At 44.7% G+C, this 18218-nt stretch overlaps 1 protein-coding gene across 2 annotated transcripts in view; it reads right to left on the minus strand.

Annotated features, from left to right (window-relative positions):
* Positions 1 to 18218, minus strand: part of CNTN5 (contactin 5) — a 2293676-nt gene that overhangs the window by 571805 nt on the left and 1703653 nt on the right. For both annotated transcript variants that reach the window (XM_075337481.1, XM_075337482.1), the window contains one exon: positions 16117 to 16219. In XM_075337481.1, coding sequence (XP_075193596.1) covers positions 16117 to 16219 — 103 coding nt within the window. The remainder of the gene's footprint in view (positions 1 to 16116; positions 16220 to 18218) is intronic.

An 18218-nucleotide genomic window follows, 5' to 3' on the forward strand; every position in this document is an offset into this window, starting at 1 on the left:
CCCCTTCTCTTCACCAGGCCCCAGTCACAGAAGCAGCAGAGGGGCCCCGCAGTGTCGCTTCACTATCAGACATGACTAATTTGTATGCGAAGGGGCGGCGCATGCAAATTAGCCATGTGCTGTAGTGGTGAAGGGTGATTGGAGCGGAGCAGGGCGCTCTATCGGACAGTCCCAGCTACAGAGAGGTCTAGTGCGTAGGACCGGAAGTGTCAGAACTTCTGATCATGTGCACTCAGCCTAAACAAGCCTAAACCCGGTGTCTGAGGTGGAGACAGTGGACACAGATACGAGCATCACCGCTGATGAGGCTGGGTATTGAATAGCCTATTATCACATCCCTATGGCACGTGCTAACATGCTACGAGGGTAGACTAGTCGAGGGAAATAACACTCTTGTGACTAGTCCTTGGCCTCATTAGCATATCATAAAGGATCTTTATAAATACTTTTTCTAAAGATCTCTTCGTCTATGCTACTATATACAGGGACGGTTAGGCAGGGATTAGCAATATACACCCAGAACTGCTCGTGGCTCTGGGTCCATATTGCACCTGACACAATTATAGCTCTGATCGGGGTCCTCCATTACTGTGTATAGCTAGATGGCAACGCTACTTATTATGTTATCAAATAGGTCATAGACAAAAAGGGGAAAGTTAATTTATATGATTTTAACATAGTGAAAATAATCACATTCCCCTGTATGGACAGTAACATAGAATATACTCCCAAACGACTGGATGCTTAGTGTGAACACACTTGAGGAGACTAATTCCAATATAAAATCTAATTTTATTAAAGAATAAACATACAATATAAAAAATGTATTTTCCATAAAGTCAAATAATGAGGTAGGTGGATTGAAAATACACCCACCCATCTGGGAGACTAGCCACAATAACCCATCATTACTCCATAGCCTAAGTGATAAATACTGACTCAAGTGAGCTTGTAATGGAGGCACACCATGGGAACACTTAATCTAACATAGAGACAAATAGTTCATAACTTACCCATGGTGTAAAAGAAGAGGGTATAAGCTGGCAGTCCCAGAATGAGTGAGTGGGCAACCTTTCTCCCGGACGCGCGTTATCGCCAAATGCTTCCTCAGCGGGGTGCAGGCAGGTGAATGTGCCACTCATAATACTCCCCATTTTATATTCCCATGCATTAATGGTGAGGTACTCCACGTGTTACGGCGCCGCATAGACGGCGCATGCGCGCAGGACGAGAGTCCCGGAAATTGCGTCAGCGCGCGGCGGCCCTCACTCCCAGAGCGCACGTCAGAGGGAATTCCCTCCATGACGTCATTGGACATGCGCACTGGGATCACTGAATCCGCCGGGCGCCGACACCCGGAAGTCCCGCCCCGCACGCACGCGCAGCAGCAGCAACCCGACACGGGAGAAGATACACCACAGGGATCGGTGTACAACCATAGAGACATGCACAAACGGTACATACTTCATCCGGACATGGACACAAGGAGGGTACAGCATGCGTAGATTAAGTAGATAAAGTAAGCACATAAATGCATATCCATATATTCCAAAAACTGCAAGAAAAGTGCAATATGCACAACCTCATTGTGTCCTGCCTTATTTAAATTATTCATCAATATATGTGCATATCAATTTGTTCACAAACCATCCAAAAATATATACAAATCACCATCCACATATCGCTAGACCCACATCAAGGTTTATAAATGCTCAGATGTATAAACAGAGAACCTCTCATCAAAAAATGACATAATAACATAGAATCAAAAGACTATGTCTCCATGTTTCATCTGTTCGATATGATCCAAACTTCCAATCAACCATAATGATTCGATCAACGATTGTAGATGAAGAAAAAATGCATATATGCATCTTCTTATGCACCGATCTCCGCATAATTCCGTCACCAATGTGTTCATCATATAAATGGAGGAGATGTATATGGAAATTACTATTAAAATGACAAAACATAAAATTAAAAACAGGCACAATTAAAAGCGAGCAAATTAGACCACAGTACAGAGAGCACACCAATAACTTCTCCTTGTCATAATAAATCATTTCCATATTTTTTCTCATGATAGTTGTTATATCATAAACTACTTTAAACAGAGGTAGAACCATAAGGGCGTCCCCATCAAACTAGAGGTCACAAAGAGGCAGTCCCAATGGAGGGCTCAGAGGAAGGGAGAAAAACTAAGTTTCTCATTGAGCCCCATGGGGGCCATAGTACCAAGAGTGACTATCCACCGGCACTCCATTTGGGCCAGCTTCCTCTTTAAATCGCCTCCCCTGATGCCACCATGCAGGACATCTATCCCCCTAACCTTAAGTCCCGATGGATCACAATTATGATACATATGAAAGTGTCGCGGAATAGTCCTGAGGAGTGATACGTCCAGACATTGTTTAGAATTACGGATGTCCCGGACGTGTTCCCTAATCCTCGTCCGAAACTGACGTGACGTAAGACCCACGTACATCTTTTGACATGGACAGATTGCCAAATAAATGACATACATGCTACTGCAGGAGATACGTTTAGAAATTTTAAATGTTTTTTTGCCGTCGGCGGAATTAAATCCAACCTCTCTAATGATGTTCTTTTCCCCACAAGCCAAACATTCCCCGCAAGGGAAGCATCCACCCTTCACTGTGGCAACCCCAGAGGTCGTAAAGGGGTTGACTGATCTTGCTACATAGTGGCTGTCCACCAATATGTCCTTAAGGTTTCTCCCCCTTCGAGATGTCATTAAGGGTGACTTTGGGATAATCTCCGCCAGACACGGATCAGTCTGCAAGACTGACCAATGCCTGGACAGAGACTCCCTCATCTGTTCCCATCTACCATTAAATGTGGAGATAAACCTCAACACATTTTCAGGACCCGCCCGGGGAGTCGCCTTAAAGAGGAGATGCTCCCTCCGGGTATGCTGGGCTCTTAAATAACTTTTCTTGATGTTACGTCTGCTATACCCCCTTTGCAGAAAGCGTTCTCTCAAATCCTCTGCCTGTGCCTCGAATTTTTCATCCGTGGAACAAACCCTTCTGGCCCTCAGGAATTGTCCCGTGGGGACAGCTTTAATCGTGGACCGGGTATGTGCCGATGTTGCGTGCAGAAAAGAATTCACGGAGGTGTCTTTCCTATGAATATCCGTCTGCACTACACCATCCTCACCTACTTCAAACAGTATGTCCAAAAATTCCATCCGCCTCTGATGCGCACAATGTGTGAGTCTAATATTTAGATTGTTCTTATTTAGATCATTCATGAATTCATCAAGCTCAGACCTGGCACCCTGCCACAGGAACAGCACATCATCTATATATCTTAGCCATAGGACAACGTGGTTGGAAAATAAGATGTTATCATGAAAAAGTTCCCGTTCCCACATGCCTAAAAATAGATTGGCATAAGATGGTGCGCATGCTGCCCCCATGGCGGTGCCACGTCTTTGCAGATAAAATCTATCTTTAAAGACAAACACATTGTGCGTCAGGGCGAATTCAAGAAGATCGGTGATCAGTCCACGAACAGCGCCACCCCATCCGCTCCCCTCGAGGAACAGTCGGGTCGCCTCTAGCCCATCCCTGTGAGAAATGCACGTATAGAGGGACTCCACATCAGCCGTCACCATCCACATATCTTGGTCGATGTGGAGGCCCTCCATTTTAGTTAGTACATCGGTAGTATCTCTCACATAAGATGGTAGGTCATGGACCAGAGGCTTCAGATAATGATCCACGAACTTACATATGGGGTCACAGATGCCACCAATCCCCGAGACGATAGGACGCCCAGGGGGATTGGTGGCATCTTTATGAACTTTAGGCAACAGGTAGAATGTTGGGGTCTTGGGGTGCTTGACAATTAAGCCATCCATAACCTTTTTGGGGATAACTCCGTCACGGCATGCTCGATCAAGTATCTCCTGCAGTTCGATATTAAAGGCAAGAGTTGGATTACTGTCCAGTCTCAGGTATGTGTTTTTATCGTTTAATTGCCAGAATGCCTCACGTTCATATTTAATGGTCGGCCAGACAACCACATTCCCGCCCTTATCGGCACTTTTGATCACAATATCTTTCATGTCTTTTAGTTCTTTAATTGCCGTCCTCTGAGCTTTGGTTAAATTATCATTTCTAGAGAACTTTTGGATGGTCTTAAAGTCCTCAAGTACCAACTTGGTGAAAATTTCCACCTGAGGACAAATGGACAGAGGCGGGAATGTGGTTGATCTTGGAAGGAGTTGTCCGGGGAACCCGCTCAGAGAGTCAGTGTCCTGCTCCCTGAGCAAATCCTCCAGATCTCTTAATGTCTCCTGTTCAGTCATGGACAAAGATGCATCAGGAGTATCTCGTTTCTGATGTAACCTCCTCAAGACTATTTTCCGTGAAAATAAATATAGATCTTTGACGGATGTAAAGTAGTCAAACGTGTTATTCGGGACAAAGGTTAAACCCAATTTCAAAACCTGACACTGTGCGTCTGAGAGGTTATGAGGGGACAAATTGATTACCTCCAAATTATTCTGTTTTCTTTTGGTGTCCTGGCCGCTATTCGGGGAAATTTCCTTCCGCTTGATGGAGGGTTTTCCCTTATAATTTCTAGATAGTCCTGGCTTGTCCCACTTCTGACGGTAAGATGTTCCGGGGCCACCCTTAGCGCCATCAGCTTCAGATTCCTCACCAGATGTTACAGAGGAGATAGAGAAGGACCTTGTTCTAGAAAAGCCACGTTGTGGTAATTTCTTTTTGTTCCACCTATATACTTGGTTTAACTGGAGATCAGTAAGATCCCTCTGAAATTTCTTACTTTTGGTGGTTTTTAATTCATTCTCCCATTTCACAAACTCCGCCTCCAATTCAGAGTTCAGCTTCTGTAACTCAGCAGCTGGGAGTTCCTTTCTTATTAATTCTTGTAAAGACTCAATTTCCTTCTCCATCTCATTTAAGGTTTCGCCATTCAACTTAATCAACAGTTCCATGAATTTCACAGAGCATTGGTTAGCACACTCCTCCCATCTATCCTTGAACCATTCTTTATCAATCAGGAATGATGGAAACACCTGAATGCGCAGGCCACGGGGGATTAACCCCTTAGTAATATATTGCTCTAAAAACCCTTTGTTCCACCATCTTCTCGTCCTACGGTGAAGTAGTTGTTTTAAATTTTTGATATGTACTGTAAGGTCTTTGTGGCTCTCAACACCACTCCCCAACGAATCCTCCTTAAAAACCTCATTAAGTAAGGTAAGCCACGAACTATCTCGGGCCTTATAATCCATGTCTTTACCAGAAAAAGCTGTGAAAAACACAGAAATGAACACTATCAAATAGGTCATAGACAAAAAGGGGAAAGTTAATTTATATGATTTTAACATAGTGAAAATAATCACATTCCCCTGTATGGACAGTAACATAGAATATACTCCCAAACGACTGGATGCTTAGTGTGAACACACTTGAGGAGACTAATTCCAATATAAAATCTAATTTTATTAAAGAATAAACATACAATATAAAAAATGTATTTTCCATAAAGTCAAATAATGAGGTAGGTGGATTGAAAATACACCCACCCATCTGGGAGACTAGCCACAATAACCCATCATTACTCCATAGCCTAAGTGATAAATACTGACTCAAGTGAGCTTGTAATGGAGGCACACCATGGGAACACTTAATCTAACATAGAGACAAATAGTTCATAACTTACCCATGGTGTAAAAGAAGAGGGTATAAGCTGGCAGTCCCAGAATGAGTGAGTGGGCAACCTTTCTCCCGGACGCGCGTTATCGCCAAATGCTTCCTCAGCGGGGTGCAGGCAGGTGAATGTGCCACTCATAATACTCCCCATTTTATATTCCCATGCATTAATGGTGAGGTACTCCACGTGTTACGGCGCCGCATAGACGGCGCATGCGCGCAGGACGAGAGTCCCGGAAATTGCGTCAGCGCGCGGCGGCCCTCACTCCCAGAGCGCACGTCAGAGGGAATTCCCTCCATGACGTCATTGGACATGCGCACTGGGATCACTGAGGCCGCCGGGCGCCGACACCCGGAAGTCCCGCCCCGCACGCACGCGCAGCAGCAGCAACCCGACACGGGAGAAGATACACCACAGGGATCGGTGTACAACCATAGAGACATGCACAAACGGTACATACTTCATCCGGACATGGACACAAGGAGGGTACAGCATGCGTAGATTAAGTAGATAAAGTAAGCACATAAATGCATATCCATATATTCCAAAAACTGCAAGAAAAGTGCAATATGCACAACCTCATTGTGTCCTGCCTTATTTAAATTATTCATCAATATATGTGCATATCAATTTGTTCACAAACCATCCAAAAATATATACAAATCACCATCCACATATCGCTAGACCCACATCAAGGTTTATAAATGCTACTTATTATGTTGGTGCAATGCCTAGTCCAGACACAGTTGCATATCGGAAAAATATAACTTTCCTTAATATAATGCAAAAACGTTTGCAGATCCACAATTTGAAGTTGACTTTCCTTCTTCTTTGTAGGCACCACACAAATTCCGGTGCCGGCCAGCGCTTTATTTAAATGCACCGGCTTCTCTGGAGCGTTAATTCCTTCAGCTGCCAAGATTAATAGAGCAGGTCCCATCCTCGTCTCTGTCAGTATTCATGATACTTTCTCCAGAGTCTCGAACATTCCCTCCATTAGCCGCTTTTCTAAATTCCTAATTAACCTTTTCTACCATTTATTAATCACCTCCTCAAAGCAACGTTAAACTTTCTGATCTCTAATTATTCCGATCCTGGGTGATTTCGGCTCCGCCAATAACAATATTTTAAGGACACAATTTTTTTTGTTTGTAATAAACCACAAAAATAGACATTTATAAATTGAGAGGTCAAAAACTTTAATGACTAACATAGGTTAAAGATATGTAAATTGTAATGAGGTTAAACTGGCCGTACAGTCCTTGGCCCCCATTAAATCTAGAAATGGAACGAAGTCATGCAAAATACAAGTTATGGCCAGTATCATACAGTGGGTACAGAAAGTATTCAGACCCCTTTAAATTGTTCACTCTTTGTTTCATTGCAGCCATTTGGTAAATTCAAAAAAGTTCATTTTTTCCTCATTAATGTACACTCTGCACACCATCCCCCAGCTTGTCAGAAAAAAACAGAAATGTAGAAATTTTTGCAAATTTTTTAAACAAGAAAAACTGAAATATCACATGTTCATAAGTATTCAGCCCCTTTGCTCAGTATTGAGTAGATGCACCCTCCTTTTGAGCTAGTACAGCAATGATTCTTCTTGGGAATGATGCAACAAGTTTTTCACCCCTGGATTTGGGGATCCTCGGCCATTCTTCCTTGCAGATCCTCTCCACTTCCGTCAGGTTGGATGGTGAACGTTGGTGGACAGCCATTTTCAGGTCTCTCCAGAGATGCTCAATTGGGTTTAGGTCAGGGCTCTGGCTGGGCCAGTCAAGAATGGTCACATAGTTGTTCTGAAGCTATTCCTTTATTATTTTAGCTGTGTGCTTAGGGTCATTCTCTTGTTGGAAGGTGAACCTTTGGCCAAGTATGAGGTCCATAGCACTCTGGAAGAGGTTTTCTTCCAGGATATCTCTGTACTTGGATGCATTCATCTTTCCTTCAATTGCACCCAGTCGTCCTGTCCCTGCAGCTGAAAAACATTCCCATAGCATGATGCTGCCACCACCATGTTTCACTGTTGGGATTGTGTTGGGCAGGTGATGAGCAGTGCCTGGTTTTCTCCACACATACCGCTTAGAATTATCACTAAAAAGTTCTATCTTCGTCTCATCAGACCAGAGAATCTTATTTCTCATGGTCTGGGAGTCCTTCACGTGCTCTTTGGAAACTCTCTGCGGCTTTAATATGTCTTGCACTGAGGAGAGGCTTCCGTCGGCCACTCTACCATAAAGGCCCGACTGGTGGATGGGCTGCAGTGATAGTTGACTTTGTGGAACTTTCTCCCATCTCCCTTCTGCATCTTTGGAGCTCATTCACAGTGATCTTGGGGTTCTTTACCTCTCTCACCAAGGCTCTTCTCCTACAATTGCTCAGTTTGGCTGGATGGACAGGGCTAGGAAGAGTTCTGGTGATCCCAAACTTCTTCCATTTAAGGATTTTGGTGTCCACTGTGCTCTTAGGAGATTTGAGTACTGCAGAAATTCAATTTTAACCATGGCCAGATCTGTGCCTTGCCACAATTCTGTCTCTGAGCTCCTTGTGCCATCCCTTTGACCTCATGATTCTCATTTGGTCTGACATACACTTGTCCGCAGCGAGGGGCCGCATCCAGGTCTCCTCCACCCGCCTGCAGTGCACACCTTTAATATGGAATAAAGATTCACCGGATGAAAAATTACAGTTGGTGCGGTCGTATTCTTCTTCCTTGGTACCATTGGGACTTTCTGTTCCTGTTTCGACCTGCACACTGAGCCGGATTCCACATCTGACAGCTGGTACCGTGTTTTCCCATTGAGGAGTGAGCCCATGGTGTGATATGTGTGCATGTGTAGTGCAGGACTTTGCTCTTTCCTGATATTATTGACATACACTGTGAGCTGTGAGGTCTTATATAGAGAGGTGTGCGCCTTTCCAAATCAAGTCCTATCAGTTTAATTAAAGAGAGCTGGACTCCAATGAATGAGTAGAACCATCTCAAAGAGGATCACAAGGAAATGGACAGCATGTGACTTACATATGAGTGTCTGTATACTTATGACCATGTGATATTTCAGTTTTTCTTGTTTAGAAAATTTGCAAAAATTTGTACATTTCTGGGGGGGTTTTCTGTCAAGATGGTGCACCCCATCTTGTGTACATTGAGTGTACATTAATGAGAAAAAAAATGAACTTTTTTAAGTTTACCAAATGGCTTCAATGAAACAGAGAGTGAAAAATGTAAAGGGGTCTGAATACTTTTCATACCCACTGTACATAGACCACGAAGCAAATATACAAATGAGACCATACTCAGGAGCTGCTTCACACCATATTTTGTAAAACAGATTAAAATTCATAACGTCCCTGGTAGTCTAGGGTAGTTCAAAGATAAATGAAGACGTCACTTGTGACCTGTTGTAGCGAATGTGTTAATAGTTACATCCGTGTTCATGAGCATAAAAGAGGATATTGGTGACATATTGATGGTCTGGGGTAGTGAAAGCAGTTAATACCATTTCTGGTGGTCTAGTGAAGTGAATGATTGGTGCATTGTAATTAGAGATGAGTGAATTTCCTAAAATGAGTTTCAGACAGACCCGCTGGATTTGGCTAGCTAAGTACTCACTGTGTTATATGTCAACATAGCCAATGCTTAGCAGAGGGGGTGGACTGAGCCAGCACAAGGAGCTGGTGCCATCTTTGTAACTGAGTGAACCCAGTCAGCCAGCACAAAAGGGCACACAGTGACTGCAGTCACCCACCTTTTATCCCTACTATCCAGGGACAGTGCTCTTAGCCCTACTACATGGGACAGCGCTCTTAGTTCCATTACCCAGGGACAGTGCTCTTAGCCTTACAACCCAGGGACAGCGCCTTTAGCCCTACAACCCATGGACAGCGCCCTTAACCCTACAACCCAGGGACAGTGCCCTTAGCCCTACAACTGAGGGACAGCGCCCTTAGCCCTACAACCCAGGGACAGCGCCCTTAGCCCTACAACCCAGGGACAGCACCCTTAGCCCTACAACTCAGGGACAGCACCCTTAGCCCTACAACTGAGGGACAGCGCCCTTAGCCCTACAACCCAGGGACAGCGCCCTTAGCCCTACAACCCAGGGACAGCACCTTTAGCCCTACAACCAGGGACAGCGCCCTTAGCCCCACCTACCCAGGGACAGCACCCTTAGCCCTACAACCCAGGGACAGCGCTCTGAGCACCACAACCCAGGGACTGCGCTATTAGCCCTACACCCCAGGGGCAGCACTCTTAGCCCTACAATCCAGGGACAGCGCTCTTAGCCCTACAACCCAGGGACAGCACTCTTAGCCCTACAACCCAGGGACAGTGTTCTTAGTCCTATTACCAAGGGCCAGCGTTCTTAACCCTAGTACACAGGAACAGCTCTCTTAAACCTGCTACCTAGGAAAAACTTTCTTAGCCTTACTACCCAGGGATAGTGCTCTCAGCCCTACTACCCAGGGATAGTGCTCTCAGCCCTACTACTCAGGGATAGTGCTCTCAGCCCTACTACCCAGGGATAGTGCTCTCAGCCCTACTACCCAGGGATAGTGCTCTCAGCCCTACTACCCAGGGATAGTGCTCTCAGCTCTACTACCCAGGGATAGTGCTCTCAGCCCTACTACCCAGGGATAGTGCTCTCAGCCCTACTACCTAGGGATAGTGCTCTCAGCCCTACTACCCAGGGATAGTGCTCTCAGCCCTACTACCCAGGGATAGTGTTCTCAGCCCTACTACCCAGGGATAGTGCTCTCAGCCCTACTACCTAGGGATAGTGCTCTCAGCCCTACTACCTAGGGATAGTGCTCTCAGCCCTACTACCTAGGGATAGTGCTCTCAGCCCTACTACCCAGGGATAGTGCTCTCAGCCCTACTACCCAGGGATAGTGCTCTCAGCCCTACTACCCAGGGATAGTGCTCTCAGCCCTGCTACCTAGGGATAGTGCTCTCAGCCCTACTACCCAGGGATAGTGCTCTCAGCCCTACTACCCAGGGATAGTGCTCTCAGCCTTACTACCTAGGGATAGTGCTCTCAGCCCTACTACCCAGGGATAGTGCTCTCAGCCCTACTACCCAGGGATAGTGTTCTCAGCCCTACTACCCAATGATAGTGCTCTCAGCCCTACTTCCTAGGGATAGTGCTCTCAGCCCTACCATCCAGGGACAGCTCCAGAGTGTGACAGCCTCATCGAAATATATCAAACTATCAAGCTCAGATCGGGAGACCCACAGTGAATCTGTGCATTGTAATTTGTGCTCGTACCGTGTTTCATAGATGTGTGCATCAGCGCTTACGAAAGTGTCCCTTTGAAGGCAACCATTATGCTGATGTGGCTTTCAGTGAAAATCAGTTTGACACCCCTGTGCTACGGATTTCCCTTATGAGCCAGAATAGCGAGCCACTCTGAAATGTAATATATGGGTGGGTTGCTGTAGGTCCACCTGGAAGAGGCCAGGAGCAATCAGTTCACCCCCATAGCAGAATTCTAAATGGTGTTATCTCTGTTCAATAAACCTCTTTAAAGGTGGGTATATTGGGATCTTTGCTTTAGAACTTCCTCTGTTCTGTACAGTGTACTCCGATAAAGGAAAATCTCACAAAAACTTGAGAATTTTCTTCATCCTCAAGTAAAATATATCTTTGTACCGTGTATTTTTTTTTTTTTTTTTTTTTTTTTTTTTTTTTTTTTTTTTTTTTTTTTTTTTTTTTACTGCACTATTCTAAGTCCTGTTGTGTATTTTTTTTTTTTTTTTTTTTTTTTTTTTTTTTTTTTTTTTTTTTTTTTTTTTTTTTTTTTTTACTGCACTATTCTAAGTCCTGTTGTGTATAAATACGTGACTCTTCAGATTTTGTGTTATACCATGCCTGATGAAGAGACCTGAGTAGTCTCGAAAGCTTGCAATTATTACCATCTTTTCAGTTAGCCATTAAAAGGTATCAACCACTGAGGACTCTCTGTTCTTTTAAACAATTTTTTTTACTTCATCCTCAAGGCTTTCGATCCCTTGATCATCGTCTTCGCAGTGCGTTCTGTCCAAGTTTAGACTTGTCTGGCCCTGAGAGATTAGCTCTCACGGAGTATATAATAGAGAGTTTGGCTAAAGGGCATATTAGGCCATCCTCATCTCCAGTGGCTACTGGTTTCTTCTGTGTTAAGAAGGATGGTGGACTGTGGCCATGCCTGGACTTTGTGAACCAGATAACGGTTCGTGATCTGAATACCCTGCCACTCACTCCTGACCTATTTGATCAGATTGCCGGTGCTAAATAGTTCTCTAATCTTCACTTTAGAGGGGCTCTAATCTGAACTGGGTCAGAGAGGCGGATAAGTGGAAAAAGGTGTTTAATACGCCAGAGGGGCACTTAAAAAATCTGGTGATGCCATCCGGTCTAACCAACACGCCTGAAGTATTCCTCAGTTTCTAGCACTTTACTTTAAGACTTTTGCTTCACTTTTTCAATGGAGATCTTCGGATAGAAAGATCCAATTTACTCTTCATTAGTAAAAACTGCTATAATGTTGAATTGGAGGAATATTTTTAGAATTTGCAGTACCACAGCGGGAATTGCCAATCTGCCCCCACAACCACTCCAATACATCTGTGATATCTCTAGAGGTCAATTGTTTTGTTCGGAACGGTAGAGGCTAATTTATATCAAATGAATTTGCAAACTATAGCGATAAATAATTTCTTGAGCAGAAAGGTGTCAATTACAGAAGAGAACAAGGTGCCAAGTATCTAGACGGAGCAACGTTATCATTTATTAACACCTCGATGCGGGAGGGACGGCAAGTGAAGTATTGCTCTTTTCCTTCGGAATCAAATAGAGCGAAATGTTCTCTGTGATCAGAACTGCGCTCATGTCTAAAGCTATATTTTCACTCTTAGCTCCAGAGACTCGGAGCATTATGAAATAATTATTAGCCGATGCCCAGAATTTGTAGGAGCCTTCAGAAAGTCGGACATATATCCTGCGCTTTATTCTACTTACATAGGTTCCTACATAAGATGAAGTGGTTTAACATGATTTTCAGTCTCACATTAATGCAAGAATTTAACTACAGGCTTGATTGTGATGACTGCTCGGGATTATGGTCTCATAGATTATTAATGAGCTGCTCTTGTAGCTTAGAGAATTTCCAAAATTGTTAGATACAATCGTTGACAGTAATCGTTGCAATATAGCTCAGCTCCCTTAGTATTTTCTCTTATGAGTAAAAGGCTCTAAAGTTTAAATGTGATGTTCTGCATCAATGTCAGATTATGGATCTGTAGGCACAAGGGAGGAAATTATGGAGGACACCTGCCTAACATCAATACAAAAAAAAATATTAAATTCACATGAGAAAAAGACCCTGGTGTTATACATCTATCTTGACTTCAGGATCAATCTATAAGTTCTTCCCTTATGGTAGTCATCATCCAAGTTTTATGCGCCATGTTGGATTTTGATACTTGCCTGGTGGGCTTCTCTGCTTCTCAAACCTTTTGTGTGGCGCCCTTGCGGCTTCAGGTGCCACAGGGTACTGCACCTCACCCTAGGTGCAGTATTCATCTCGGATACGGAGGAGGTCATCACCGGTAAACCACCAACACACTAATTCAACACATAACACAGGAGATCTTTCACTGGGCTAGGGTAGATGCTGGGGTGGCCATCAAGAGGTATGGGACCTCTTGCCCACTAGTTCAGCAACCCAGGGGGTGGGGCACTGATTGGGGAAGTTAGGAGCCATCTCACACAGCAGTTAGCTCCAGGCGCAGCAATCAGCAGGACTGACACACAGAGGCGTTAGCTTCTGGTAGCGTTCACGCCAGAATGAACTCAGGAACGGACGAGGAAGCAAAGACAAGAATAGCAAGGGGCCCGTGGTCTGGAGCTTGAGGCTCAACCCGGGTTCTTAAGCAGAAGGGGGATTCCAGGGTTCACGGGGAGTGCAGCAGGCACCCAGGACCCGTTCCACCGCACAGGATTGGGGTGGAGGGAAACCGTGAAAAGGAGACATACAGGAAGAAACACCAGCCTTGACCTCCAAAGTATCCGGGATCGTCTGAGGCCTATCACAGCAGGACATGGCACTCCAAGGGCAGAGTGACTTCAGTGAGTAAACAGAACTTGAACTGTGCCCTCCGTGTCGTCCCATCATTACCGGCACCCTCACCATTGCGCCCCTGCACCGTAGGTGACTACTACTCTCAACATCCTCCCTGGGGCCTGAGCTCTGCCTGTGGAGAGATGTTCCATTTGAGCTACATTATCATCCACCCCTGAGAAGAATCCCCACAGCGTGGCTAATACTGGCCGCACACCACAGGTGGTGTCACGAAGACAAACTACACATCCCCATCCCCATTTTTATTGACACCGACGGGGTCATGAAACCGGGCCAGGCCGCTGTGACATCCCAAACTGGCCTGGTGACCGGTAACCCTTCCCCAGAGACCTTGTGTGTGCATCAATTGGATAACACATCGTTTGCTGTAAGCGTTAGAAATTTTTATTATAGACTATTCATATTAAGCTGGAGACCTATTGCATAACCCATCGTTTGCTGTAAGAATGACAAATTTTAATTATAGACTATTCACATTACTCCAGTGCCAGCCAATAAATTCTGTGTCCTGCTGCATCCAGAAGAATCCGGTAAAATAACAATTGCGGTTTTATGCGTTGCACATTCGATCCACAGGATCCGGTCATATGCGGTTTGTGTTTTTTTTCCTACAGGCAAAAAAACACTGATGTGAAAGTAGCCTGCAAAATGCATGCCACACGGATGATACGGACGACACACAGAGACTAGGCAAGAGAAGAAAAAGCAATCTCATGACCCAATCAATTTTTTTCCCCAAATTCTTATTTTTTTCACATGTTGCGCTGGCTAATCATAATTTTTGTACACACACACACACACACACACACACACACACACACACACACACACACACAATGAACTATATCAGAACAAGCAGAACATAGACGCTTTCTTCCCCTGGTTCTGCAGAGCTGGGAGCTTCTAGTGTCTCTGTTGTGATTTCTCTCAGTGCTTCCACACAGGGAAGACGGCAGGGAGGAGTCTTTGGGTGGAGATCTGAGTGGGTGTGTTAGATACAGTCATACAGCCCATGCAAAGAATCATGGAAGTTGTAGGAACTGAACCCAGGAAGTCAGGACAGAGATTAACCCCATCAGAGCTGGAGCCAGCAATGAGGATGTGCTGCTACAGCATGATAAAAGGTAATATTGCTGATTAGCATAATAGATGTGTGGAGAGGCACCTAATAGCAAGATTTATGAGAAAAAAAAAATCAGTTTTGGTAAGTGGACAACTTCTTTAAGGATAGACCATCAATGTAAAAGTAGTGGCGATCTTCTTTAATGTCACTTATTATACTCTGGGGCCTCTCTACAGACCCCAGAGCATAATAAACTTAATATGTAAAAAAATAAAACTAAAATTCTTTTACTCAACTTTCACCCATCTGATCCTTGTTGCATGTTCTGATCCTTGCCGCTCGAACTCAAATCCCCAGGTCTCCCACAGTGAACTTTGACTTCTAGCTTTAATGAGGCTCAGAAGGGTTCTGTCTGTGCAAGCGTGCAAACGGCTAAAACGTTCGTCCCAGCATGCGCCGTGAGCATGTGCAATACCGCCCTTACTCACTGTAAGAAGACCAGTGCGAGTGGTGGAGATGGGAAGATGCGACAAGGACCTGATGGGTGACGGTGAGGAGCTGAGGGGTTGGAAAGTTGAGTGGTAAGGTGAGTATAAAGATATTTTTGTTTCCCTCATTTTACAGTTCAGAAAATGGCATCCAGCGGCCGCCAATTTGTGAAGTCCGCGCGGAAGCGAATTACTAAAAATCAGTATTTTGGTGAATATGGATTTTATAAAAATTCATGTATAAGACAATTCCACTCAAATGTATTTGCTCATCTCTACTCAGTACCCGAAATGGCAGCTACGCGGTGATGGGAGCTTTGTAAATTCTGAACTAGACAAACAGTCCATCAAGTGATAAAAATCCTGCTTGTTTTTCCAAATATACAGTAAATACATATCTACCAACCATGAATCTTAGTTTATATCCAGTTTACCGTGGCGCAGCACCGATATAACAATCCGTAATGTTGACAAAGAGCGGCATAAAACACTTTGTACATTTACAGAACAGATAATGAATGTTTTCAAAAGTAAAGGCATGTAAATAGAACGCGTGACTCATAAGGGTTATAACACTTACCACACATAATACATTGTCAGTTCACTGTACCCCGGAGACCAGCCGAAATCCGGGAATAAATAAAAATTACTGCTAGATGACCAAACACAAATTAATTTTAACACACACTAATAAATTATTGCAACTCATTTACGGAATTGCGTACTTACTTGCCAAGTGCGAAACACTCCATTCTAACAGTCGTTCCCTTAGCCGCAGTAAAAGTGTTGGGAAAGTGGACCTCAATTTTCGGTTCATATTCCCCCATCACACCTGGGAAATAAAAAAGTAGGCTTAGGTATAAAATTATTATTACTTCTTTACATGTTTGGAACTTTTACTACATGAATCAGTATCGTAAAAAAGATTGGAGCTAGATAATAAGAAGTCCAATCATCAGAGTAAAAAGTAATGTAGCAAAATTTGATTGGGCTGAAAATGAATTTTGTTAAAAATTTTGCACAATTTGGCTTTTTCGAGTTCTTAATTTCCATGCAGGTTGCAGAATGTGTTAACTACAGGCTGCTTTACACGCAGCGACATCGCTAGCGATTGCACCCGCCCCCATCATTTGTGCGTCACAGGCAAATCGCTGCCCATGGCGGACAATATCGGTAGTGTGCGTCACACGCACATACCTTAGGAACGTCACACAGCGGCCCACCAATAGAAGCGGAGGGGCGGAGAGCAGCCCCATTATCGACACTTCCACCTCGTTGCTGGAGGACACAGGAACGCTGTTGTTCGTCGTTCCTGGGGTATCACACGTAGAGGTGTGTGCTGCCTCAGGAACGACGAACAACCTGCGTCCAGAATGAGGAGCGATATTTGGAAAATGAACGACTTGTCAACAATTAACAATTTGGTGAGTATTTTGGATCGTTAGCGGTCGCTCGTAAGTGTCACATGCAACGACGTCGCGGCCGGATGTGTGTCACGAATTCCGTGACCCCAGCGATATCTCGTTAGCGATGTCGTTGCGTGTAACAGGGCCTTAAGAGGGCTTTACACGCTGCGACATCGCTAATGCGGAGTCGTTGGGGTCACGGTTTGGTGACGCACATCCGGCCGCATTAGCGATGTTGCTGCGTGTGACACCGATGAGCGATTTTGCACCGTTGCAAAAACGTGCAAAATCGCTCATCGGTGACATGGGGGTCCATTCTCGATTATCGTTACTGCAACAGTAACGATGTAGTTCGTCGCTCCTGCGGCAGCACACATCGCTATGTGTGACGCCGCAGAAACAAGGAACCTCTCCTTACCTGCCTCCCGGCCGCTATGAGGAAGGAAGGAGGTTGGCGGGATGTTCCGGCCACTCATCTCCGCCCCTCCGCTTCTATTGGGCGGCCGCTCAGTGACGTCGCTGTGACGCCGCACGGACTGCCCCCTTAGAAAGAAGGCGGTTTGCCGGTCAAATCAACGTCGCCGGGTAGGTAAGTATGTGTGACGGGTCTGCGCGATGTTGTGCGGCACGGGCAGCGATTTGCCCGTGTCGCACAACAGATGGGGGCGGGTACCCACGCTAGCGATATCGGGACCGATATCGCAGCGTGTAAAGTAGCCTTTAAGAGTCTGTCAATAAGCTGGAATATGTAACTTTATCTGTCTTTTTCTGAGCTCCTATATGATTTATGATCAACTTTGTTGTGGTTCTGAATAAGCACATAGAAGCTCGGAAAAAGACAGAGAAGAGAGTCAAAAATTCTCATCAGAACAAGCTGATCCTGGGAAAGATGGAGCCTGAAAAAGTCAAAAGGTGCAACATTTTTAAAGAGGACCAACCACCAGGATTTTCATATATAACAAACCAGTGCTATACTGGCGCTATCATGCTGATTCTATACATGCCTTTAGTTGTGAGATCGGATGTATACTTTCTGAAATACAGGCAAGTAAAGTTTGTGAAATGTGTTGTTAATTGATTGATAGCAGCTACAGAATATCTAATAGGTGTGTTGGGTTTTGCTAGTTATTCCTGCCCCTGTCTGCTGCCTGTCCTTCCTTCTCCCAGTCCTTCCTCCCCCAGGAATAACAGAGACAGGCAGCAGACAGGGGCAGGAATAACTAGCAAAACCCAACCCACCTATTAGATATTCCGTGGCACCTCTTTGTGCATTTCACATATTTTACTTGCCTGTATTTCAGAAAGTATACATCCGATCTCACAACTAAAGGTATGTATAGAATCAGCATGATAGCACCAGTATAGCACTGGCTTTAGTTTATATATGAAAATCCTGGTGGTTGGTTCTCTTTAAGGAAACCCAAT

The sequence above is a fragment of the Anomaloglossus baeobatrachus genome, chromosome 2 (genome assembly GCF_048569485.1).
Source record: "Anomaloglossus baeobatrachus isolate aAnoBae1 chromosome 2, aAnoBae1.hap1, whole genome shotgun sequence".
In the NCBI taxonomy this organism is placed as follows: domain Eukaryota; kingdom Metazoa; phylum Chordata; class Amphibia; order Anura; family Aromobatidae; genus Anomaloglossus; species Anomaloglossus baeobatrachus.